The sequence below is a fragment of the Alligator mississippiensis genome, chromosome 4 (assembly GCF_030867095.1).
Source record: "Alligator mississippiensis isolate rAllMis1 chromosome 4, rAllMis1, whole genome shotgun sequence".
Taxonomy (NCBI): domain Eukaryota; kingdom Metazoa; phylum Chordata; order Crocodylia; family Alligatoridae; genus Alligator; species Alligator mississippiensis.
The window spans coordinates 193130841-193157207 of record NC_081827.1 but is presented as its reverse complement, the minus strand read 5'-3'; the positions used below and the strand labels follow the sequence as shown (position 1 = coordinate 193157207).

The 26367-nt window shown below is 43.4% G+C and overlaps 2 protein-coding genes across 3 annotated transcripts in view; both read right to left on the bottom strand.

Moving 5' to 3' along the window:
* GTF3C3 (general transcription factor IIIC subunit 3) overlaps positions 1 to 17141 on the bottom strand; it is a 36028-nt gene extending 18887 nt beyond the window's left edge. For both annotated transcript variants that reach the window (XM_014594329.3, XM_006269165.4), the window contains exons 1-7: positions 16971 to 17141; positions 15095 to 15197; positions 7309 to 7535; positions 6795 to 6918; positions 5482 to 5673; positions 3932 to 4097; positions 2527 to 2674 (exon numbers count right to left, since the gene is read on the bottom strand). In XM_014594329.3, the coding sequence (XP_014449815.1) occupies positions 2527 to 2674; positions 3932 to 4097; positions 5482 to 5673; positions 6795 to 6918; positions 7309 to 7535; positions 15095 to 15197; positions 16971 to 17072 (1062 nt within the window). In that variant the 5' untranslated portion in view covers positions 17073 to 17141. The remainder of the gene's footprint in view (positions 1 to 2526; positions 2675 to 3931; positions 4098 to 5481; positions 5674 to 6794; positions 6919 to 7308; positions 7536 to 15094; positions 15198 to 16970) is intronic.
* A 6122-nt stretch (positions 17142 to 23263) lies between these two features.
* Positions 23264 to 25223, bottom strand: C4H2orf66 (chromosome 4 C2orf66 homolog). The gene is made up of 2 exons (XM_019491982.2): positions 25091 to 25223; positions 23264 to 23508 (listed from the first exon to the last, which is right to left on the bottom strand). Exons 1-2 carry the CDS (start codon positions 25211 to 25213, stop codon positions 23332 to 23334), a joined length of 300 nt encoding a protein of 99 aa, XP_019347527.2. The 5' UTR covers positions 25214 to 25223; the 3' UTR covers positions 23264 to 23331.
* Positions 25224 to 26367: the final 1144 nt, after the last annotated feature.

Sequence of the window (26367 nt, the reverse complement as noted above, 5' to 3'; positions counted from 1 at the left end):
TCTCTCAGAGTGGCAACATTTAGAATAGTATTTAGTACATATTAACTTCTTTTAAGGTCATCTGCCAAAAGGACCATATAGCCAACTAAGCTCTCTACATAGTCCTAGAAAGTATTCCTTGGGCTACAATTTTGTGTTTTGTGGGGTTAATAAAGTCTGTAATGTAATCTTGAAGGAAGAATACAGTTTCCTTGAAGGAAGAATACAGTTTCCTTCACTATCAAAGATTCAAATCTGTATATTGACTTAGTATTTCTGATTTTAAAATTGCACTCATTTTTCAAACAAAATATCAAGCAGCACCAAGTTGACTTCTCAATACCCATAAAACACAAGTTAAATAAATCAGAAATGGCTAACCAACAAACCTCAAAAGACATTGTTCCACAAGGAATCATCACTGAATGGAGCTTTCAGTGTGCTTTTTCATAGGATTAGAATGGGACTGGATACTACAAATGTTCAATGATATGGAAGTAATTTTTTTTTTTTAATTATGGCTGATAGAATCTGGGTGAATGGATAACAAAGAAGACAAAGAAACAGATGGTAAGATGAGGTCATTCAAGTGAACGGAGTTTTAATATGACCAAATGCAGTTACATAATCAAGGGGAAAAAAAGAGTGCAGGGTGTACCAACAGGGCTAGGGACAGAAGTTACACACAAACCAATTTAAGTAATCAGAAACTGGTTTAAACCTGTAACAGAACATACATTCACTGCACATAAACCAGTTTTAAAATGGTTGAAACTGGTTTAAGAAAAACCTGATTGACTGTAGTATCAGACTTAAGTGATTTGGGTCAAACCAGTTTCTGAAATGTCTGTCCCAGACCCCCTTCTGGTTCAAGTTAAATCACAGCTTGGAAAGAGCTACAGGGGAGGGGCAGGTCCCATTTGCAAGCTAGCTGCTAACTGCCCCACTGATGGATCAGGGAAAAGGCCTGGGACCTAACTCACCCCTGCAGCTCTTTCCAAGCCCCATGCTTCGATCACCTGATCAGGGCATGGGGCTGGGACCTGCCCCTGACCAGAACAGTTGCCGGACAGTCCTGGGCTGCATGGGGCAGTCTGCATGTGCAGGCCCAGAGCTAGCAGGGGGCTGCCCAAAACAGGATAATTGTCAACCACCTCCAGGCTGCACGTGCTTCCCAGTCAGGGGCAGGTGCCAACCATCTCCAGGCTGAGCGGGGAACTTTTCCCATGCAAGGAGCTCCCAGCCCCTGCTCTGCAATCCCAGAGTGGGGGCTGGGGAGCGTGTTCCCAATCCCCACTCTGCAATCATGGGGCAGGGGCTGGAAACAAGCTCCCCAACCCCCACTCCACAATCAGGGAGCAGGAGCTGGAAGCTCCCTACTGCCAGGGCAGGGGGACATTGTCCCCACCCAGACATGCAGCTTTTTCCCCACCCATCTCTTCAAACATGAAGCTGGGGGAGAACAGGCTAGGGAGCTTTTTCCCCAGCAGGGAGCTCCCAGTGCCGGCTACACAGTCACAGGGCCACTGCTGAGAGATGCTCATCTCCCAGCCCAGCCCTGAGATTGCGGGGCCACTCTTGGGAGACCCTTATCTCCCAGTCTGAGCCCCACGGTGCTCCATCAAAAGGGGACAGGAGATTTAAGATTTTCCGTATAGCTCAGGCTGGGAGATAAGGGTCACCTGGAGCTCCCTGCTGCCACGGCGGGGGACATATTCCCTGCCTGGACTTTGTGGCAGAGCCCACCCTGGCAGTAGGCAGCTCCTGGGGGCAGAGAGCTATCTCCCACCCCCTGGTGGATGGCTGACTGGGAGCAGATTTTGCTCCCAGTCAGGCATCTACACAAGCACTACGGCACTGTTACTAATGCCGAGTAAATTCGCTACTTGCACTTGCAGATAGCAAATTTACTCAGTATTAGGGAGGTTTACTGCAAAGTAAGCATGTGCATGTATAGTGTGTAAGGAACTCCACAGGGAGAAAAATCCCATGTGCTAGACTAGTAGGCTCTTTAACAGAGAAAGACATAACAAGAATGGCTGGAAACAGAAAACAGCATTTTTTTCTTTTCTTTTTCATTTGCAGTAACTACTGAAATAACTATGAAGGTAAACAGTAGGTTCTCCATCAAGACTGGATACCATTCTGGAATATGTAAGAAGCATAAGTCACTTTACTTAACTAGGGGTATCTAGTGATAATCTAACAATGGATGACTTAAAAGCATTAATTCTGGCTTTAAATTAAATGAATAAATGTGGTGGACACAGAGCCTAACTAGCTGGCTTTATCAGCAGTGCACCTGATAAGAAGAAAACCATTTGCAAACCCATTCTCTTGAAACAGCATGTGCCTCCCACAGGTCTCTGATTTAATAAATAAAGCTTTTGATGTTAGTGTCAATTGCTGGCAAAACTGCCAACACTGATCAGGCAAAGGCAACTGATCCATCACTGCCACAAACTGGGAATACTATGCTTAAAAAATATAAAAACATAAACTATCCTAAAGTTCACAGAATTGTTAAGTCAGATTTAATGCTCATACCGCCAATGCTTTGTCATACTGTTTGCAGGAGATATATAGTTCAGCAGCTATATTAACATCTTCCATGGAGACAAGGCTCTGGTGTTTAGTAAAGGCTTCTTCTATGATCTCAATAGCAGAGGTGACATCATTGGCTTCATAATAACTCCTGTGAAAATATGGACAGGAAGTACCAAATACTAGTGACAACTGTGCTACCTATGAGAAGCCCACTAAGCAACTAAGTACTGTGAATACATTCTTTCACGATTTCCATCAGTCTTCTTTTCTAGCGCCTGTGCATTTTTATTCGAACAGATCAATTTCTTTCTGAATGTAAAGGAAAGGGAACATATTTTCTCCCGCTCATGATTATTTATTGCAATACAACCAATTTCATCACCGTCTTTTCTGCTATATAGTAAGTAACATTTATTTTTTTATTAATTACTCCCTGCTTTTGTTTTTAGTTACCAGCCTTTATTGTATTAACATGTTTTCAGTTAAAACCCCAATGCTATTGTTAAAACTTGACTACTTTGCTTTATACTGTATGTCCCATCCAAGACTTTCAGAGGGCTTTTTCAATTCATTATTAATTAATTAACGTCACTTAAGCCCTGAGCGATAGGCCCATTATAACTTTCCCATTTAACTAAAGGGATCTGTTAATAGGGAAGTTAAGTGACTTGTAGAAGGTCACACAAGGAGAACCCTGTCAAAAAAGAAAACCTAGTTCTTCTGTTTTCCACTTGTATTTTAGGCATCATCCTTTTCTCTCTAAATCCCACTTCTAGGGGAGAGAACTGCATCCATCAGCAGAGAAAGAAAAGATTTCCATTTGTCTAATGTTACTGCAGAAAGTGCAGGGCAATTTACTTACAAAATACAACTTTAGAAATACAGATAATTCAATTAAGAAATATCATGCTGAACTGAAAATTAAAAGAATAAACTACTGATTGCTATTAATGAGCACAAACTTATTTCCCCCTAATAAAGCAAACAGAGATCCCTTTGGATCCAAACAGGGAAGAGATTTGTTGAATAAAAAGATTCTAATGTTTGTATGTATGTATGTATGGACACACGTTTTTTACATCAGCAAACAAGGTTTGCATTTTATTCTTTTCATTCTACAAAACTTCAATGTCTCCAGATGATGCATCAAGCATGATATCTGTGAAATAACTTTCCAATAAAACAGATCATTTAAAAGATACATAACAGCCAGTACATGCATAGAAGATTACAACTCCTCTACAAATTAGGCTCTTTAGAAATAGCATTATTCTAAAAATTTTAGAAGTTGCAATAAGATGCTTCCAATGTTTCTTCTTGCTCAGACAAAAGGAGTAAGCTTAAATTAAGCAATTTTCTTTTAAATTTGGGAAATCAAAACATACTACTAGAAAAGGTAACTTACTTTGCCATGTCTCTGGCAAGCTGCATAAAACGTTCTCCATCAAAAGGGGACAGGAGATTTAAGATGCGTCTATAGCCATCCATTGCCATTTTATGTTCCCCCATCTGTTCGTATAAGCTTGACCTTTCCCACAGATAACGTACATTGGTAGCATCATACTTCAGAGCTGCAACAAAGACAAAGCTCTCTATGATATAACTGACTTTGAATAAGGCAAAACTAGGTTCTCTATGTTTGTTTGACCTGAATGATAGTAATAAAGCCTTTGTAAATGTCTTCTCAGAAGAAAGAATTATAGTAAACATTTACAGGTGGAGGAAAGTTTCTGTAACAGTATAAATCCACACTTATGCAGAATGTGCATCTGTTACTAATGGAAAAATATCTAATATGTTTATCACCTATTCCAAAAACACAGGTAATGGGGGTTGCTTGTTCATCAATAGTTGATATTTTTCTTTTAAAACAGATATACTATTACACACATGTGCACGCACACACATACTTTTAGTAAGAAAAAGTCCTACAAAGGAAGACGGAGACTGTGGAAAGAGAAAAATTACATCAGTTTTAAACAAAGTTACTACAAATCTCAGAGAAGATTAGTCAAATTAGACACTAGTGTGAAGCAAAAGCAAAATTAGATGCTAAAGAAAGCCAAATTAGACACTAATGTGAAGCAAAAGATTGTCATTGGATTATTATCTTGGTAAGAAAGGAAAATTGCTGAGGGGGTCCAAGTAGAATGATTACAGTAGAACTGTCCAACCTCTCAGCTGCTAGGGAAGGCACCCTGCATCAGATGCACCAAAGGGGGCTGCACACCTGTGGGCCACGAAAGTGCGAGCCAAGGCTGCCCTCCTCCAGGCATTCCCCCGGCTGCATGGCATGTGTGAGCAACCACCGCATGTGTGGACAGCTCCCCCGTCCCACCACTCCACTGGGCACTCCCCTCAACTGCTCCACTACGCAGAGGGATAGACAGCCCCCCACAACTGAGCACAGCAGCAGCTGTTCTATTGTACATTTGCACAGGCAACCTGCCCTCCAAACTCACCAGCTATGAGTTTTCCTGTTGCACCAGGACACAGGCTCACTGCCTTGCCCTCTTGGGCAGGTGAAGTAAGCTGAAGCCAAAAGGAAAGCCCAGACAACCTGGCTGCAGCCAGAGCAATAGGGGGAGCAACAGTAGGGTGGAAGCCAAAAGGGGTGGGGAAGGGGCACAGATTAACCCCTCACAAGTTGCAGGTGGTCCATGGGCTGCCACTTAGACAGCCCTCAGTTAAGGCATTGTGGTCCAGCTCAATACACAGGAGATCAAACTTTGCTTCAGGCTTGTGATGAAGATCATCTCCAGCTAACCCAGCTATAAATGGGTACTTAGGCTGGCGAGTACAAAGATAGGTGGACGCAATGCTGGCCCCATCACTTCTTCTATAGTGTTTAGCTACAGAAACTGGCACACCATAACCACATTAGCTTTTGGAGCCACTAGGCATCGACAAATTTGATTTTTTTTGAAAGAAGTAATAAAATACTCACACCATTACCTTTTGTATAGCAAAAAATGGCCTGTTTAATATTGTCCTGTTCTAGTGACATTTCTGCTAGTCTAACCCACTCTTCGGTGTCACTAGGGTTTAAGTGAGCTGCAATCAATTCAAACTGCAATGATTTCTCCATGTCACCTTGGTCTTCATAGATCATGGCAAGAGTAGAAAATGGCTCATAAGCAAGAGGAGCTATTAAAAGGCAAAAAAACAATCATTAGGCATTTTTTAAACCATCTTGAAATCAGACATTTTGTACTTCTGCAGATGAAGTGCATGATAATTACATCAAACATAAAAATGATCTTGTTAAAATGAAAAAGAAACAACAGTTTTCTCTGCATGTAGGGAGGTCACAGGAAGTGAGTATTCTCCTCTATTCAGCACTGGTGAGGCCACACATCTGGAGTACTATGTTCAGTTTTGGGACCCCACTACAGGAAGGATGTGGACAAATTGGAGAGAATTCAGAGGAAGGCAACAAAAATGGTGAAGATGCTGGGGGACATGACTTACGAGGAAAGACTGAGGGAACTGGTCTTATTTAGTCTAGAGAAGAGAAGACTGAGGGGGGATTTAATAGCAGCCTTCAACTACCTGATGGGGAGTTCGAAAGAGGATGAAGCTACACTGTTCTCAGTGGTGGCAGATGATGGAAAAAGGAGCAATTGTCTCAAGTTACAGTAAGTGAAGTTTAGGTTAGATATCAGGAAGAATTTTCTCACTAGAAGGGTACTAAAACACTGGAACAGGTTACCCAGAGAGGTGGTGGTATCTCCATCTTTGGAAGTATTTAAGACCCAGCTAGACAAAGTTTGGCTGGGATGATGTAGTTGGGAATGGGTCCTGCTTTGAGCAGGGGGTTGGACTAATTGACCTCCTAAGGTCCTTTCCAACCCAAATTTTCTATGATTCTATGTAATTAAATAGACTAACTGAACATTGCTATCAGATTAGGTAGTGGTTTATCCCTGCAACAAATTATGTCTACAAAGCCACTCAGACCTCAGTCCTACGAAATCAACTGAATAAAGTACAAGACTAATCCACAGCACAAGTTTTTGCAGGATCACAGGCTTGGTTTCTTTTTTACAAATAGTAATAGAGCTCACTTCATGTTGGGATAGGAGTATTCCCAAAACACCATACTAGTGGTATGCCGAACTCAACTACTGATATTGCAGTCTAGTAAGTAAAAAAAAACCCACATTTTTATACTGTCCCCTTTGCAAATAATATAATTTCATATAATTTGTCTGTATTTAAATGGATGGCATTTTAAAGCCTGACATGCCAAAGAAACATCATAGTACCTTGTCTTATGATTTCCATACACATCAGTATAGCTTCCTCACGTTCTCCTCGAGCAAACCTAATGTTGGCTTCTCCCATGAGGCCTCTCAGGGCTCGAGGAAGTTTACTGCGAGGTCTTTTCTCCTAAATTGAAAGATCAGACCATATCTATAGATGTTTTAATTATGCCCAAATGAAAAACACATCAAGCACAAATGTCTGTCTAAATTATTCCTAATTTTAGTAATTTGCAGAGTAAACCTGACTACCACGTATCAAAAAAATTGGTCTAAAAGCCTGTTACAGAAAACTAAAAATTATTCTGCTTCATAGGCAGGTGCCCAACAAAGACTAGGGATCTGCAGTGATCTTCCAAAATATAAAGACATGTAAACAAAAACATTTATTAGGAACTGGGAGAAATCACTGATAGAATTTAGTTTTAAAATTTTACTTCATGTCTCTAAAACAAAGCCACAAAAGAGAGTTTCAGTGACATCAACTATGTGAATATTCTTGCATCAAAATACTTGCTTTCATCATTTTCTTGTTCTCCCTGTTTAACACCATCTCCAATGCAAAAACATCTCCAGCTGAGGGTTGTTCAGAGGTTTCTTCATCGTCTTCCTCCTCCTCCTCTTCTTCTTCTTCTTCCTCCTCCTCTTCCTCCTCCTCCTCCTCCTCTTCTTCGTCCTCATTTTCTCCAAGCATGGAAGCAAAGACCCGATGGACAGACTTACTCACCCCATCTGATGTTTCGCCTGGTTGAAGAAAACCACAAAGATTTACAAGACATTTTGATGAGTCTCTGTGTGTTTATGTTCAAGCCCAGAGAAAACTCAACTAGCCATTTGTTTAACCTCTTAAACACAAAACTAGAGTTCCTCCCAAGAGCACAAGACAAAGTGTTTCAGTATACTACAAAAAAGTCCAACCCAAAATAAAAAACCCAAAATAAAACAAAAAAAAAAATCACGTACCATTTCATCACTTTTACTTCTATTCTCCATCATTTAGATTTAAAGGTGAAGAACATCTTAGATCAAACTCATATTTGATATAGGCAGGCACAAAATCTGAGCTAAACAAAGCCCTTGTGAAGAAACTAGAAGTGCATCAATACATTGTTCCATATTGTATTGGCACCAATAAAAGGAAAATTTACATTGGCAATCAGCTTTTTTTGGTTGATGTGGCCAATAACATTGCTGATAAATGCTGTGTGTATGTACGCAGCTGCAGTATGCATGGGGCTAGGAATGCAGCCTGGCATCTTGGAGAACAACATCTGGCTGGTAAGTCTGTTGGGAAGAAGGGGGAGGGGCAGATTGAGCCCCTCCGCCCCAGCATTGAGAGGGGGAGTGGGGCTCAGGCTGGGGCTGGGGCAGGGGCTGCCCAGCTGGGGTGGGCCACAGGACAGAGCTGGCAGCTCATCGGGGGGCAGGGGGGAGTGTAGGTGGGGAGGGGTGGTTCCCGCCACTGCGCGCACCAAGGGAGGCAGGGGGGATATGTGCCTCCCAAAATTGTGCATGGGGTGAGGGCAGGCTGCCCACTGCACGCTCGGGACTGGGACTACTCCAGCCTCTTCCCCGTGGTTGTGCTCGGGCAGGGCAGGGCAGAGTGGCTGGCAGCGGTGCTAGGAAAGGGGACTATGGGGGAGAGGGGGGCTAGAACCACCCCAAATTTCACCGTAGCCTCCCCTCTCAGTGCCGTCGCTGCCCACCCCACCTGGCCCAAGTACAGCTGCCGGGAAAAGGCTGGAGCAGCCCTGGCCACAAGCACACAGTGGCCAACCCACCCTTGCCACATGCACAGGCCCCCCATGCCTTCCCATGGGTGCACGCAGCAGCAGGAGCCACCCCCCCTGGATGAGCCTCCAGCTCCATTTTACGCTCCACCCTGCCCCACCCAGGCTGGATAGCGCCTGTGCCTGCCCCTGCCCCAGCCCCTCCTTCCCTCACCTCAGGGACCTCAATCTGCTCCCCCGCACACCTCTTCCTCCCCATGTTCCTTCCTCCCAACAGACTTACCAGGCAGATGCTGCTGTCCATGATGCTGGGTTGCATATCAGCAATCAGATCGGTATCGGCTGATATGGCTGGTCAATAACTGGCAATCAGTATCAGCCCAAAAAATCTTTATTGGTGCGCCCCTAAAACAAACACTAAAGGGTCCTACTGCAAGGCACTAAACTTCTTTATACAACTATTTTCTAGTTTCTAAAAAAATCAAATTATTGATACCCATATATCATAGCCACCTTCTTGTTGAGTACAATCTAAGTGTTAAGTACAGTTCATCACTTAGATAATTTCCTGAGAATAAACATAAATTAGAGAAAAAAAAGAATATTAATCTTTCAGTTTACTGAAATTAAGAATTATGTTTCTCCCCCAAATTATTAGGCAACCTGACCCATCTATGCCACAAATTTCTTAGAGGACTCTTCTTTTAAAGTTTTCTTTTTCTAAGCTGCTCCTGGTTTTAAAACTTTTCCCTTGTCCTTCATCAAAGAAGCTGAGGATACCTTTCCAAGACATTTCCAGAGTTATTTGAAATAGCAGCAATCAGAAACCAAAAAAAACAGAAAGATCATTACTCAATATTTTTTCTGAAGCCATAACAAGAACAAAGATTAATGCATGTTCCACCGCAAAATGGATAGATGAAGTAAACCCTCAAGCTGAAGTGGATAATTAATGGGCTCATAATTACACTGAACTAGAATACAGAAACCAATTACTGGTAATTTGGATTATGATTTTCCAACCAATTATGACTCAATAAGTACCTATCCTATCACCTATAAATTCAAACCTCAGAATCTCTTGTGAATCAATCCCCAAATCCTTTGCACGGGTAGTGTTTTAAGGACAAAACAAAATGCTGTGACGATCATTTTTAAGTATCTGTGCTACAAGTCCACAGCAGGCATTTAGGATTTGATGCACAGAAATCTGATAATTTACACAAGCTTTTAAAAAGCTGCTCATTCCCACATATACCATCTATGAACCCACCTATGTGTAGAACGCAATTCACATTTTGTAGATTATCTTTAAAGAATATGCAAAAAAGGGACATCTCACCTGATAGCTTCAGGAAATGAAAGATGTTGGGAGATTTGAGAGAAACAAGTACGAATCAAAAGGCTAAACAGAAGCAGGCCCAACCCATAATATAAATACATTTCCAGTGCTTGACCTACTAAGACTTTCAGATGGAAAAAACTGACTTGTTTGTGTCCATGGAAACATCTTTCAAGCCTCTGACATGCAATTAAAGGCATGATGGGATCTGATGTGTGATCTGCACAATCACACTTCCTGCCATGCCACAGGGCATGATTGTGGGACTGAGTATCAGATCCCATCATGCAATACTGCTAGTGCTAGAGGAACTCAGGTTCCTGATCCTAGGCTTCCCCTACAGAGGCAAGTAGCAAGCTCCCACACCTGGGAGCCCCAATCAGCTGGTGGGACTCAGATGTTGGGACACATTGGAATCAAGGACTCTGATGTACCCCTGTGGCTGGAACAGCAATCAGCTTTTTGGCACGCTCAGCCTCAGGAGCACACTGGAGTCAAGAGTTCCCATATGCTCTGAAAGTTGGAAGCCCCAATCAGCCCAGCCACAAGTTCAACTAATGGAGCAATACGAACCAGCCATAAAGTTATTATACATATTTTGTGTAATAACTTTTGTGTCTTATTCTTTGTTTTATCATGCCTTTAATTGCATTAATGTATGGCTGGCTAATTTCTTAAGAAATGATTACTCCATGCCAGAAGCCTCAGTGTTATAAGATCATATTACTTCAATTTATGTGCTATAGCACAGGGCTTTACACTGCACTAGTATCCCCATGTTCTGAATGCCCTCCCCCATCAAGTCACATGGCAGGTGTGACCCCACTGTACTGTGATGGCACCCCACACTACACAGGGTTCCCAGGTCCCCCTGAGCCACTGTGTTGTGGGTTCCTTGCCCCTGCTGCCCCGCTCCTCTACCTTACCCCCAAGTGTAGGAGCAGGAAGCAGAAGCCAGAGGAAGGAGGGAAAGCTCAGAGACTCTGGTGGCAACAGATGGAGAAGTGGTGGGAGTGGCACCTGAACCATAAACCCAGGGCTGCAGGTTAAACCCTTGAGGGCCAGTTGTGGCCTGCAGGCTACCAAGTGGACAGCCATGATACAGCAGATATTACATACCTGCCAGGCTTTTGAGCCTCTCTGGCTATTTCTAGTCCAACTTTAATATTAACCAACCCAAAGGAACGGGGAGAAATTCTCTTTTCATTGAAGTGTGCAGAAAATTCTTCCATTTCCTCTTTCTCTTAGTCCTCTTGTTCAAATTGATCCACTGAAGATTGCAATGGCTCAGAGGTGAAGTCCACTGTGTAATGTTGTGTAACATTCATCAAGAAAGAAAACCTGTCCCAATTGTCTTCTTATGAACTTTGAATGCGATTCTAGTGATTGCACTTTGGAGGATGTGATTCTAGTGACTGCTCTTTGGTAGTGTGAGGGGGGGCACTTCAATGAGAGTGGCTCCAAGATCCACTCTAATTAAAACACCCACAGCATCTTGTGAATCAGTGTCCCCGTGCTTCAAAATGGTGGCATGGGCGCTTTAACTAAAGCTTGTTTGATGAGTTTTAAACTGCTCCCTCCGCCATTTTGAAGCATGGGGACACTGATATATGAGATGCAGAAGCTGGCTGGAGCATGCTAATTAGCACGCTCCAGCAGACTCAATTAATCGACTAATCGATTAATCGAGTCTGCTCTGATGTCTTGTAATTACAGCCACCCAAAGACTGCTTGATGAGGTTTATGCAATGAGAGGTCCCAGATGAAGAAGAAAAATAATCTTTCTTCCTGGATTTGGACCTCAAAGCTCCGTAGGGTTTGGGATTTGCACTTCTGAGATGAAGGTTCTGTGCAATACCCCTGGCAGATGTTAATATAATGGCACATTTGGGTGTTGACGAATACAGTATTATGCCCCATCCCATCTGGCACCATACCATGTCAGATGCATGGGAAAGGTGGACATCCACCCTGAAAACAATCTTTGCAGATACTCTGCAGATGAAGGGAGCAGAGGGCCAGTGCCCAGATTCAGAGGTCAAGATTTACTCTCTATTGACCCAAAGAATGAGGGCCTTGTTGAAAGTTACCATTTACCATGTATTTTATCTAGATCAGGAATGCTCAACCTCCAGCCTGTGGACCAAATGAGGCCTGCAGAGCCTTAGAATTCGGCCCGCGGGGCTGGCCTTGGGTCAGGAAATTTGTCAGTGGAAGCAGTGACCATAAATACAGTCACCCTCCCTCCTGCCAGATTTCCAAACCCCAAGCCCTGCACACATGGTCAGAGCCACACCGCACCCCTCTGACCTGAGCCACACCCCCTTTTTCCCTGCAGGGACGGCCCACATACTAGGGGTGTGCAAAGCGGGCCGTATTCAATTCAGATTCGGCCCAAATTGGGAGACAGTGATTCGGTTTGTTGATTCGGATCACTGTCCCGATTCGATTCAGCCAAATCTGAATCTGAAGATTCGATGCCAATTCGGAGAATCAGCTATTCGGCCATAGACATAGCTTTAAACGTTTTTTCTACAAGCCTCGAGGTACCAGGCATGACTTGTAAACAGTGAGATGATGAAGCAGATGGAGCATCCAAAAGGAGTACGGTGAGGAGGGGGGGGTCCCCCGCATGCTCGGTGGCGGACCCGGAAGTGGACAAGAAATACTCCCGGGTCTGCCACCATGTACGCGGGGGACTGAACCACGCCCCACCCCACCCAGGCCCAGGAAGCACCAGTCACTGAGCTGGGGAAGTGCTTCTGGTCCACTTCCAGGTCCATCGCTGAGGACCCCGCCGCGCTCCTGTGGAATGCTCTATCCACCCCAACATCTCAGCGTTCACGAGCCGCCTGGTACCTTGTAGTAGAAAAAACATAAAGCTGTGTCTATGTCCGAATTGTCAAATCTCTCCGAAATCTCTTAAAGGGTCTCCTGATTTGATCTGGAGATTCGACAGCCGAATCAGGCTGAATCTCTGCCAAATCAAATCAGCAACTGAAGTGTCACACAGCCCTACCACACACCCCCTTGCAGGGCCAGGTGACATCCATTATTCTCCACAGCAAAGCCAGGTTGGGGTCGTGTCATACCCCGTTCCTCTCTGTGGAGCTGGGTGAAGCCCTGGGGCTGGGTTTGGGCCAAGCCACGCCCCTCCCATAGCCAGGTCATGTGGGCCCCCTCCCACAGGTCAGAGTCATATTCCCTTTACGCACTCCCACACTCAGGGCCAAATGAAGCCCCTTTCCCTCACCTGTGAGCCTAGGCTAGGCTAGGCTGCCCCCCCCCGCCACTTCTATGGGGCTAGATAGGGCCCCACTGACCCACAGGCCCAAGGCACTGGATTGGAACCACAGCTCAGATCTGGCCCACAGGAGAACCAGGTACTACCCATCCAGCCTGCTGGGGAAAAAGGTTGAGCACTACTGATTTAGATCACAGTAAGCATTACTATGAGTCAGAGTTACTATGCATTACTGTGAATTACAATGACCTAAATTAAACACATCCTAAGCATTGAAGCCATTGAAGACTCCAGTGTGCTACAGGAGCTGGGAGCAACAAAGAGCTATTTGTTGGTTCTAGCCCCACACCATACAGGAGTCTTGAATCCAGTCTACAATGGTGGGAGAGTTGGGAGTGAAAAACAGCTGTTTGTCAGTACCAACTTTGGCATCACCCCAGAGTTTCCTGTTTGTATTTTCTCTGTGAAGCAGCTGGACATTAGCTGAACTTGGGTTAGGTAATGCAATCCGGAGATATTCCTCACCAGAAGTCTGAACTTTACTACGCAACAATTATTTTCTCCTTGCAGTTAACACATACTAAAGTGTAACATGTGACAAGGCCCTCATATTGAAATCACACAAGGTGCCCTCTGGCAGCCTCAGAAGCATAGTCTGCAATGGGATGGAGCCAGAAGCAGGCTGCAAGGTCCAAGTGTCAGCCTAAATTCCAGTACCTGAGAAGCTGGGGCTGTTAATACTAGGACTGGCTAGAAAGGCAGAACTGGCAGGTATTCTTTCTGCTTTTATGGACCTGCTGTCTTTTACTATCCTAGAAGCCATATTTCTTATATCTACTATCAGTGTATCTGAAGGAGCTGATGCTAATACTACCCTTCCTTTGCCAGGCAGTTTCTGCAGGAGAACCAGTAAATAAGCTAGTAGCCAGAACTGTTGAGAAAAGGAAGGTCTCACTGGGAAAGAGACTGTCCTTGAGAAAGGAACAAAAAAAAGTCTCCCCTTTAGCAGGTTAGAGGGAAACTGAGCAAACCAGGCCCCTCAGTTATAGTACTTCTTTCAGAGGGCACAGAAAATAAATCAAACATTGCTATACTAGAGAGTCAGAAACTCTGGACAAACCTGAAACTTCCAAGAAAACAAAGGTCTCTCAGAAAGGGAAGAAAGCTGAAACACTTGAGACAAATTTGAAAGTTTGAAGTTTTTCCTACTTCCACAGCTCTGGAACTCCAGGAGATATGAAAACCCGTATTTAAGTTGCCAAGAAGAAAAAACCTTTTTCATGCAACTAACAGATCCTTTTCCGCTGGAGGCACAGAACAAACATAAAGCTCTTCTGGGATGACAAGCCTTAATATCATAGAATCATAGAAAGAAGGACTGGAAGGGACCTATAAGATCATCAAGTCTGGCCTCCTGTCATGGGCAGGAGGCAATTGGGCTCAAACAAGCTTAACAAGGTATTTGTCCAGCCTCCTCTTAAAGACTGCCAGAGATGGGGACTGCACCATCTCTGCTGGAAGTGTTCCAGATTCTAGTTATCCGTACAGAAAAGAAGTTTTTCCTTATGTCCAGCCAAAACTTTTCCTCGACTAGCTTGTGTTCACTGGTCCATGTCTTCCCGGGGTGGGGCTTTTCTGAAAAGTTGTTCACCCAGGTCCTGGTGTTCTCCCCTGACACATTTGTAGGCAGCTATCAAATTGCCTCTCAGCCTTTTGCTCAGGCTGAACAGTCCCAGATCCTGAAGTCTCTCCTCACAGGGCCTGTCCCCCAGACTTTCGATCATGCAGGTGGCCCTTCTGAACCCTTTTGAGCTTGTGCTGTTCTTAATATCAATAAGAACAGACCTATACTCTATATTTCAGTGCAACAGCTATTTGTTACAGACAGTATCAAAGAGTGAAGAGTCCCAGCAAAGTATTGGTTATAATAACCAGAGACAGATTTTTTTTCTAATTTCTTCACTTAGATGAACACACTGGCACATACCTTCTGTATCATTGAGACACTGGGATTTACTAGATCCTTTTCTAGATGAAGATGGAGCATCAAGGTTTTCTGTATTGTCCTCAGTAGGTGAATTTTCTTCATCCTGCAGAAATCAACAATATTATTCACAAGGCTTGCAATAGAACACTGATCTATTTTAATTATTATCTATGGTTCTGACTGGTATTTAGATTCATTTGGATTCCAATGTTTTTGTATTAGAGGTGGTAAAGCTTTAATGGAATTGGTACCAATGTTCATTGGTTATAATATACTTTGATTTTTGCTAACAGAGTCATATTGTTACTGCTTACTCTGGTCCTAATTTTGTCTTGACTGATGAGTCCTGAAGTATCCAACTTCCTTTCAAACACACTGAAATAAGATTATATGATGCCAACTCCAAGACCCCCCCCCCCACACACACACAAAAAAAAACAACAAAATTATAAGCAAACATCATGAATCCTTTCACAGAAGTTTGCCTCCCTTATCTGAAATAGCTATTCGCTTGAATGCTAAGTCGCTGGTAAGGGGAGAAAATATTAATACAGCATTAAAGTATTAACGTGCTATTTCACACATTGCCAAAACAGAGTTTAAAAATGCCCTCAAATCTCTGAAAACAAAGAAATACAAAGTTAAGGTACATCCTAAAACAACCTGAGCTCAGCCCTCTTTGATAATGCCTCACTTATAATGTATTCTACCTCTGCAAACAGTCCAGTACAAGCAGAGACTGGGAAGTATGATAAGGGTCAGGCAGGGTCTAATGCTTTCTCTTACGTAAAAATTGTTTTTCAGTAAGCTGTGCACTCTACAGCTCACTGCAAGGAGGCCTGCACGCACCTGTTTCCTTGTACCAAACATACACACCGGGCACGTCTATGTGAGACACTATGTTGTTGTAACAACGAGCTACTGCGCCATAGCTTGTTGTTACAGTGACAGAGTCACTGGGCAAAAATTGTGATGGGGACGCTACTGCACAGTAGCAGCTAAAAATAACTATGCGGTGACAGGACTGCAAAGTAGCAACGACGCAGTTGGCTGCTGGTGTAGACACGTCCACTTGATAGCAGAAGATAGAGAAAAGTAGATCAGGGCCTGCCAGGTGTCTTCATATCACAGTCACAACTTAACTAAGCTGCTCCAACAAGTTCCACTTCCACTGACCCTCAAATCTGTCTGGAGTTATTGAGCACAGCCCAATGGTACCCAATGCACAGGCCAGAGAGGCACAGGAATGGTTCGTGGGCCAGATCTGGAGACTGAAGTTTCATCATTTGCCCCATGAGGCTGGAATTTGGCAGCAGCAGCACTCATCGTTATGGCTCCTGGAGCTGCAGTAGCCATCACTCCTCCCACTGACAAATCTCAAGCGCAGAAGAAGTGACAATGCTCTGTCCTCTGGATCTGGACCGCGGGGCTCCCCACGGGTCTGGAAATTTGGTGGCAGGATGAGCAGTGGCAGCATTAACTGCTGGAAGCCACCGCAATTAACACTGGCATTGCTTGCCATGCCACCAAATGTCCAGACCCGTGGGGAGCCCCATGGATCAGAACGTATGATTCTGCAGGACGGATCCAGCCAGTGGGTCGTATCTTGGTCTCTCCTGACACAGACAACTCCACGGCTCATTAAAACAAACATGAAGTTAAGCAGAGACCTAACTACGGACTTTGGCGCCGGGGCCCAGCCCCCTCAGGGAGACGGTCTCACCCGCCTCCCCCGGCGGGCATCAGCAGCTTGGGTCCCTTGGACCCGCACGGCCCCCCGGCTCAGGCAGCCCCGCTCCTCCGCACCCGGGCGCCGGGGAGGGCAGGGGACGCGGAGCCGCCTGAGGCCTGCCCCCCGCCCCGGCCCGGGCCTCACCTTGCGCTGCCGCTTCTTCCGCTCCTCGCGGCGCCTCTCGAACTCCTCGAAGGAGATCTTGCCCTCCAGGTAGTCGATCAGCTCGGGGCTGAAGTCCGACATGGCGCCGGCGCGGGCGCAGGGGGCCGCCGAGCGGGACGGACGCTGGTCCCGCGCTCTCGGGTCCGGCCGCGCCCGGCGCCGCCGCGCCACGGTTCCGCGCGGGGCCCAGGGCCTGGGGGGCGGGGGCGGGGGCCACACACACAAACACCGCAGCTAGATGCATAATTGAACATCTAACGAGTGAGGGTGAGAAGCACAGAAGACAGCAGTATTTTATGCTGTCTATATTTTTCCTATTTCAGCAGTACATTAACATTTAGCAGCTGTCTGACCACCGATTCCTTGCAGGCCAGGCCAGGCACCTGCTGTTCCTCTTACAATTTGGTGAAAAGAAAAGAGGAGAAAGAAAGAAAGGAAAAAAAAAAGCAAGCTGGTGGATCTCGAGGCGGGAGCCCCGTGTCCAGGACCTGGCGGGGCCAGAGCCGCGGCCACCTCCAGAGCATCCGCCCGGTGCAGCAAAGACGAAGTCACGGCCCTGAGCACACGGATCATTTGCTGAGTCAGGCCATAGGTCAGGGGTCGGCAACACCTTTGGGCAGAGTGCCCAAAACATCCACTTGTAAGATGTTGGTGTCAGGGGCAGACGGTGGGAAAGCTGCAAGGGGCCTTCCCCACCGTCCACCTCGAGGCGGGAGTGCCAAGCAAAATGCCTGTCTCTCACTCCGGCAGCCAGGCTGGGGGTTGCCTACCCCTGCTGTAGGTCCATCTTGCCTGGCACGCTGTGTATGACCAGGGTTTTTCCTTGCTCCTCTCCAGCATCCCAAATGTTGAGCTGACAGTGTATCCAGGCACTTCGAAATATGCTAGTTACTTGCCTGTTCATTAATCAGGGCTGCATTACACAGTCTGGCTGCATCCAGACTATTACCACGTGCTAATTCATCAAATGAAAGCTCTTCAACCAGTAACAGCTAGCTTAGGTGTGTGAGAACTATCCGTTGAAACCAGTGGCCTACAGTAATCACAATGTCAATATTAAATCAGTCATAGAAATCTTACCTTCTTATTCAATTCCCACTCTGAAAACAAAGGCAAAAATCTCAGGCCTCGATTCTACAAAGACTTATGCACGTGCTTACCCTTTCACACATCTGCTAAGATGCTGATTCTAAGTCAAAAAGATTTGGCTATGGTTCAAAGAGGTCAGGATTTCATCTTTTAACTGGAGTTAATGGGGCTCTTCATGTTCCTGGAGATAAGCACAAATAAGGCCTTCCTTGCTCTCCTAGTAAAAAGTAACTGCTAACATAAATGCAAAAGTTCCTGACAGGATGACCTCAATACATTTCCTAAACATTTTTATCATAGGAAAGTAGGCTTGGAAGGGGCCTTACAAGCATGGGCAACTGGTGCCTCCTGAGTCAGGGGGGCACTTGCCCCCCCAGCAGCCAGTCAGCAACCGGGGGGGTCCCCCACAGCTGGTCACACGCACCAACCCGGAAGCAGCATTTCCTCTAAGCTGACTCTAAGAGGGAACGCTGCCCAGAAGTGCCAGCGGGATGCCCAGAAGAGCCAGGGACGCACCTGGAAGTGCCAGCGGCACTTCTGGCACCCCCACTCCCCAGCCAGGGCTCTCAGGCGGGGCACCAGCACTCCGGCCTGCCTGTCGTCTAAGCAAGGAACTCTGCTGTGAGGGGGTGCACCAGCGCTCTAAGTGGGTGCACATGTACCCCCATGCACCCCCTACACGTCGCCACTGCTTACAAGGTCATTTAGTTCAGTCCTTTGCTCAAGGCAGGATCATCCTTGATAATAAACCATCCCAGACAAGTGCCTGTCTAACCTGCTTTTAAAAACTTCCAAGGATGGAAAAACCACAGTTTCTCTAGGTAGCTTGTTCCAATGCTTTACCACCCTCATAGTCAGAAATTCCCTCCAAGTCTCCAACTTAAATTACCCCTCTTGAAGTTTGAGGCCATTGCTCCTAGCACTGTCCCCTCAGCCACAGAGAAAAGCCCATCTCCATTCTTTCCGTTATCACCCTCCAGGTATTTGAAAACTCATCAAATCCCTTCTCAATATTCTTTTTTCCAAACTAAATTACTCTAGTTCTTTCTGCCTATCTTCAGAAGTCTTGCCTCCTAGACCCTTAATCATTTTTGCTGGTTTGCACTGGACTCTTTCCAAACTGTCCACATCCTTCTTGAAGCATGGGGCCCAAAACTGGACACAGTACTCCAGGTGAGGTCTCCTCAGTACTGAATGGAGTGGAAGAGTCACTTCCCCTGATTACCCAGTGACACTCTTGTTAATACAACCCAGAATGCTGTCAGCTTTTTTTTTGCAACAAGAGCACATCGTGGGCTTATATTTATCTTGCCATGTACTGTACCCTTCTCTGCTGTACTGCAGCCTAGCCAGTCATTCCTGAGTCTGTATTTGTGCATGTGGTTATTCTGACCCACGTGCAGGACTTTGCACTTGTCCTTTTAGAATATCATCCAACTGATTGCAGGCCATTTCTCCAGTCTATCTAGGCCTTCTTTAGCCCTATCTTTCAGAGTATCTGCAAATCTTCTCAACTTGGTATCATCCACAGATTTGCTAAATGTGCACTCAGTCCCACTATCCACGTGGTTAATGAAGATGTTAAACAATACCAAACCCAGGACAGCTCGCTGAGGAACCCCATTGATTCCTCCTCCCAAATAGACATTGAGCCATTGATGACTACTTGTTGAGTATGATTGTCCAGACAGTTATGTATCCACCTTACACTATTTTTGTCTACTTTGTATTTCCTTAACTTGTTAATGAGAATGTCATGGGAATGTGAAAAGTCTTGCTAAAGTCAAAGTGTATTGCATCCACTGCTGTCCTTTCATTCATAGAACCTATCAGCTTATAAAAGGAAATCAGGTTGGTCAAGCATGACTTTTATTTGGTGAATACATGCTGGCTGCTCCTGATCATCTTGGTCTCCTCTAGGGGCTTCACAGGAGATTCCTTGAGAACCTGCTCTCTTGTCTTTCCACATACCAACGTCAAACTGACAGGTCTGTAATTCCCCAGATTCTCCCTCTTCCCTTTCTTAAAGATGAGTGTTATACTTGCCCTTTTCTAATCATCCAGGACCTTAACTCAACCTCCACAAGTTCTCAAAGAAGATAGTAGCTCTGAAATTACCTCAGCTAATTCCCTCAGTACCCTTGGATGCATCCTATCTGGTCCTAATGATCTGAAAGCATTCAGCTTTTCTAAGTAACCTGTAATCTGTTCTTTTATTACTCTAGGCTGTTTGTCAACTTCCCTATCTTAGCTGCCAACTGAACCCATCATCTGGTAGCTGCCCCTATTTATGAAGACTGAAGTAAAAGCAGCATTAAAAACTTCAGTCTTCTCTGCATCTCCTGTAACTAGATTGCCTTTCACATTCTGTAAGAAGCCTCTGGTTTCTCTGGTCTTCCTCTTACTTTTCATATATTTATAGAATCTCTTTTTATTGCCATTGATGTTCCTTACCAGTTGCATCTCAAATTGTGCCTTAACCTTCCTCATTTTCTCTCTGCATGTATATCTGATAATCTTATAACTTTCCCTAATACTGTGATCAAGTTTCCACTTTTTATAGGATTATCTTTTGTCAGCGGTGATGCGTAGGGGGTGCACATGGGTGCACATGCACCCCCTACAAAAATCCCCTGCTTACTGCCACCACTCTCCCAGTGCTGCCGTGCCCCCCCCCCCCGCCCCCCCGCAGCTGCCAGGGGCACACGTCATTCATGCTTTTTGTGTTTCAACCCCTTAAACAGATTGCTGTCTAGCCAGGCTGGTCTCCTGGTGCACTTCCATCTCATTGGGATAGCTTGCTCCTGTGCCCTTATAAAAAGTCGTTCTTAAAGTACAGCCAGCTCTCCTGGATTCCTATCCGCTCAGACATGCCTTGCAGGAGATCCTACCCCCCTGTTCCCAGAATTTGTTCAAGCCTGCTTTTCTGAAGTGCAGTGTCCTTATTCTGCTGCTCTCCTTCCTTCCTCCCCTTAGAAGTTTAACTTCTATTATTTCATAGTTACTGTGACCCAAGTTGCCTTCCAGTCTCACATTAGATTAGTATATCTTTGTTTTTGTGTGTCAAAGTTTGTTCATTATTTGTATTATAGTGACCCCAGTCCTGAACCAGGACCTATTGTGGGAGGTTCTGTACCATCACAGAACAGACAGGCAGGTTTCTGTAAGTTTCTGTAACAATTGAAGCTCAGTTTTGTTAAAAGTTCCACCAAACACAATATAAAGAATTGTGAGGAAATATTCTCACTAGAATTCCATTCAGGAAAAGTTTTCTAGAACTTAGTTATAATAAAGATAACATTTATTTACATTCCTTGACAAAGGTATTTGAGATCAGTTGCAAACACTAGTTGGACTGAACTTTTCATTTATTTACATTTGAACAAGTAAAATTCTGTAAGACAAACTTTGGTCCTATGTCCCCTACTAGCTAAAAATAAGAAAGTGTGGCAGTTACAGCCAGATGTGAGACTTGTGTATGTAAATCTGGTATGCTGAAAAAGTCAGATAATAGTTAAAAAGCCCAAGGTAGTCATATTTTGCCAAGTATTCTTCAAGTTCACCTGAAGTCCAAGTAATCACCTAAAAGAAAAAAGTATAGTAAGACTAAGCATAGTAAAGCAAAAATATGTAAATTCCCGTGGAGCATTATCCTAAGGCCAATGATGCCAACTGACATTCATAGTCCTGCTGACTTTTACAGACCTTAATGGACTTTAAATTTGTGACTTAATAAAAAGTTATTAGCATATTCTCTGTTAAGAAAGCAGTTAACATTCTTTTTCTTTAATGGGAACACAATCTTTGTTGTAGGGGTAAAAGTAAGGGACAGATTCGTCCTGTCCTGAAGCCATGGAGTGGCAGTAGAGCCACTGTGACTGGATTGGTTTTCCTTTGCTTGTGGCCACTCCTCCCTGGGATCTGCCACTGTTTTACTCTATGCTCTGAACATGCAGAACATTAGGCAAGCGACTCCTGTGAAGTATCTCTCTGTGATGCCCAGTATCCTGCCCGCACATATGCTGGAAAGGTACTGCTTCTGCTGTTCTCTGCACCTTGTATGTGCCCTCAAGACTGACAGAGTGGAAAGATTATGAAATTTAAAGAACTAATTGAACGCAGGAAATGTAAACATTAAAAGTGTTTTGTTTTGTTTTTTAAATGCTCATATTGCCAGCCTGCAAAAGCTTCTTTAAAGGTACCTGCAGTATCTCCAGCTACTCTGAGATTTCTTAAGTTAAGCAATAGTTAAGTACAAATGTGGGATCCAACTTGTGAAAAGATTGGATTGGACTGATGTTTTACTAACAGTGCACCAATCACCTGCTGCTCCTAGCAGTCCCAAGTACCCCATTCACTCGCTTTTACAAACAGCAGGCTGATCCCATGCTCCCACCTCTGTCTCCCTGCTCTGCGCAGAGGGATGCTCTCTTGCCTCCACTGCAGTCTCTGCTTACTATCACCACTAAATTAGCCACTCCAAATTGCAGTGTGCCATGCTTTGCAGTGGCACATTTTTCACTGGAGGCTGCATTGCGGGGTGAGAGAGTAGCTCTCCACACAGGGCAGGGGCAGCTGGAACTGCAGCAGGGGGTGAGCAGCTGGGCTAGAATCTGTTGCACGCTCTTAGTAAAAGGTTGCTAATATCTGATATAGTGAAATATGTATTAACCTTTTTCCGCAACTTTAGAATGTAATTGCAGAAATAAGAAAAATACTTAAGATGACAAAATAATGTCTATTACTATAATATTTTCCTATTTTTATATCTAGACTTTTTTTCTTACTGTGCTTAGATCATGGGAGGTATTTGACGTCAGTTTGAAGTGTAGGTTGTGCTAGGTTTATAATTGTTTTCGCAACACTTCGCCCTCCCCCCATTTTACTAGTCAGTAATCTTCCAGCTTTTTTTTTTTTTTTTTAAACTGGAAAAGCATATGAAATCTAAGGGCAAACAGAAATACTATACACACAGCTGACTTCATATTTCTTCTCATCAAAGATACTCCTTTTATTCTAGTAAGTAAGTAAAGCCACAGAAGTGTCTACCTAAATACACTTAAATCAATCTTGACCAAGGGTTACAATGCCATTTATCTCTAACCAAAAAAAAAATTTTGTTATACTTCACTTAGATATGGAAATTACCTGAATCCAAATCTGTAATCACGTGCAACTGAAAACACCACTGGGATTTTGTTTTTAGTCTTGTTTATTTGGTTTTAATAGTTACCTTTTTAAGCAGTTTCTTTCAGCCTCTGAGATACTTTGGGAAAGAATTTTTCCTTTCTTCATAATCTGCAAATGCAGAAGCAATGGGATCCGAGTAGAAAGTAACAGGCTTTGATCCATCATTGTTCAAAGAGAAAGTTCCTGGAAACTTCCTGAGATCTCTCCCAGAAAAATAAGCTTGGAGTGTTCTGAAAAACTGAACACAATTTCCATTTAGAAAAAGGATAGCCCCCACACACCTCCAAATTAATAATTTCCAATAAGACTGAGTAAATATGATGGTTGTAGAAGGAGCTAGATAAGAATGGAGAAAACGTAGAATGAAATCCTCCATTTTATCTGCAAGCAGGTCCAACATGGTCACACTGGCAGTTCAGGCTTTTCTACTCTACCCCAATCATTTGCTTCAGTCCTGAACTGGAAGAGCTTCACCTTATAGCAGTTTAGTCACTCAGTGCACTTACTCTTGGCCCTTCTGCAGAGACATGCTAAATAGGCAGCAATTCCTGCCAAATTCTGACATTAAAATTAATGGAACTACTTGAGGAATAAGGCACTTCCATTATGAGCAAGTGTAATCAGACCTTTGGGCCTTTTGTGTCTTGTGATGCACACACCTGTTAAAAAAAAAGACCAACCCACCAGCCAGTGATAAACTGGAGGAACAAGGCTCTTCCCATTCCCAATACCCTCAGTCGTGTATATCCACAGCGTGCATATTTTGGACACAAAGTACTAGTCAATTATATTTAACAGTTTTTGGTTCCCATATTAGGAAAATGATATCAGACTGTTTCAAAGCACTTCAGTAGTGCCTCAGATCTCTAACACATTATGGATTTGGTCAATTTAAACTGTTCTTACAGGTAACCCACTTTTTATTAGTTCTTTTTTCACACTGTTTGCGTCCAAGTTTTTAAATTTAAGTAGACTACGGTATTAGAAATCCTTCAAACCGATGTGTTCCTTACAGTTTTTTTCAAGAAACCGATTACTAAATTTGCAACTATTTTTTAACAAAAGGCACACACTGACACCTGCACCAAAGTCAATTTAAAGTACTCCCAGATTTCCGAACAGTTTTGTTTAACCTTTCCCTAAAAGTTATCTGAAGTAGATAGATTAATAATTAACCATTTTTACATTTGTTTAGAAGGAGACCATATATGCATTGTAATAAATACTAACTAAAATTTGCTTTACATATAATTAAATCCATCTTAAGCAACCAGAACAAGGGCCAGCTCAAATCCGTTTAACAGAACTTTTGCTCCTTAATAATTGAATATTCTTAGATGTAAATTAGTTGGCTTTCAGATCTTTATGAGTACAGTCAATGCCATTGTTCATCATTTAACTCAAACAGTATTGTGTCCACAAAATACATAAATTCAGGATTAGAAGAAAAATACCAAATCATGCTATTTTATTTGATAACATAAACTGTATTTTTATAAATTAAAATACAGCTCTTGTAAAATTAATGTTTACTTTAGATTAATATAGAGAATATAATGTACAGTGTATTACACTGAAAATGTTTCCTTAGATAAAAAGTGAGTTTAAATTGTAGTATGTTCAAGTAGCTGATAATTTTGATCTGTACAAAGTACAGAATTATTAGCCCAGAAGTATGGGCCCACTTCACTTTACATTTTTTTTTTTTTTTTTTTAACTATAAAAGGGAAATTAGTAATTCTTATAAAGAAGCACATAAATACGTGAAAGGCAAACAAAGCTTAGGCTTTTCTCCAGTGTATTCTGCAATGCTTCCTTACCAGATCTCTGTTCCTGGGGTTGTCCAAAGGTTTCCACTTTTCTTCTGGTCTCAGAGGAGCCCCCTTTACCAAGCCCCGCAGAGTCAACATAGTGAAGAAAATCAGGAATACTGTTTTCCACATATTGAAGAGAGGAGCAGGCTGCACATAGGGAGGTAAAAAAACCAAACAGATTCATGAATCATACTTAACTTTCACTACTCAGAAATGAAGCAAATGTTAATCCAAATAAATTATTTTAAATAAAAAATAATCAATGGAGGGCAAGGAGGAGCTACTAGGTTGGAGTGGGGTTTGTTCTTGTTCATCTTAGCTATAACACACCTTGAGGAACAAAGCTTCAACCACTGCAATCTGTTATCAGGACACTAGATCACTTCTTTAAAGGGAGGATTAGCTCTGGACTTCCAATATAAAAAATCCTCTAAATAGCCAAATGTTTAGTGACAGTGATATGTCTTTTTGTACCATTTGGAATATGAAGGAATATAATTTGAAGCCCAGCTAGTTAAATTTTAAAGACTGGAAGAAGGAAGCTAAATGCAGAAGATATACTAAACAACAATTATATATAGGAATAAATAAAAAACTGATGCAACACACACATTCACTCTCCTTCACCCGCTCCTTAAATGAAACTTACCAATGAGTTTGTCTCTGACTTGCCCTGTTCCTGGTTAGTCTGTCTGTAATTTGTGAACAGTCTGATCTCTCTACTTATATTTCTAGTGGACTGACTGTAGGTGGGTGTCAATGACGTTAGCAGTAGTTCAAAAATACAGTAATGATTCCATTTCCATCCAGGACATAAAGACCCTTGAGAATTTCATCGCTGATGCTCTTAAGGCCTGTTGCTACTGAATAGTGCAGCAGTCACTTCTCCTTATCCAGATATATCACTGAAAATTGGTGGGTGGCAAAAATAAGTTTAAAAAAAAGTCCCTGCAGGGATGATAGTGGGTGTATCAAATTGTTACTTTAAAGATGCAGTTCACACACAGTATTTCCATGATGATGATTACCACTAATAATTATATCGGGCAGAATGGTTTCCCAGCTAGGTCAGCCAAGGAACATTTCTTTCGGTGCTGGAAAAATTGCATAATAATAGATACTTCAAAATACAAAATCATAACATTTTAATGCAAGTGTCAGCTGCACTCAGTTACAGATCACATCTACATATACTGTGTATACACATATACACATCTGTGCTGTTTAACTTGGCCTTATGCTACATTACCCCTTTCATGCCAAAACTGCTGTTACTTTTATTT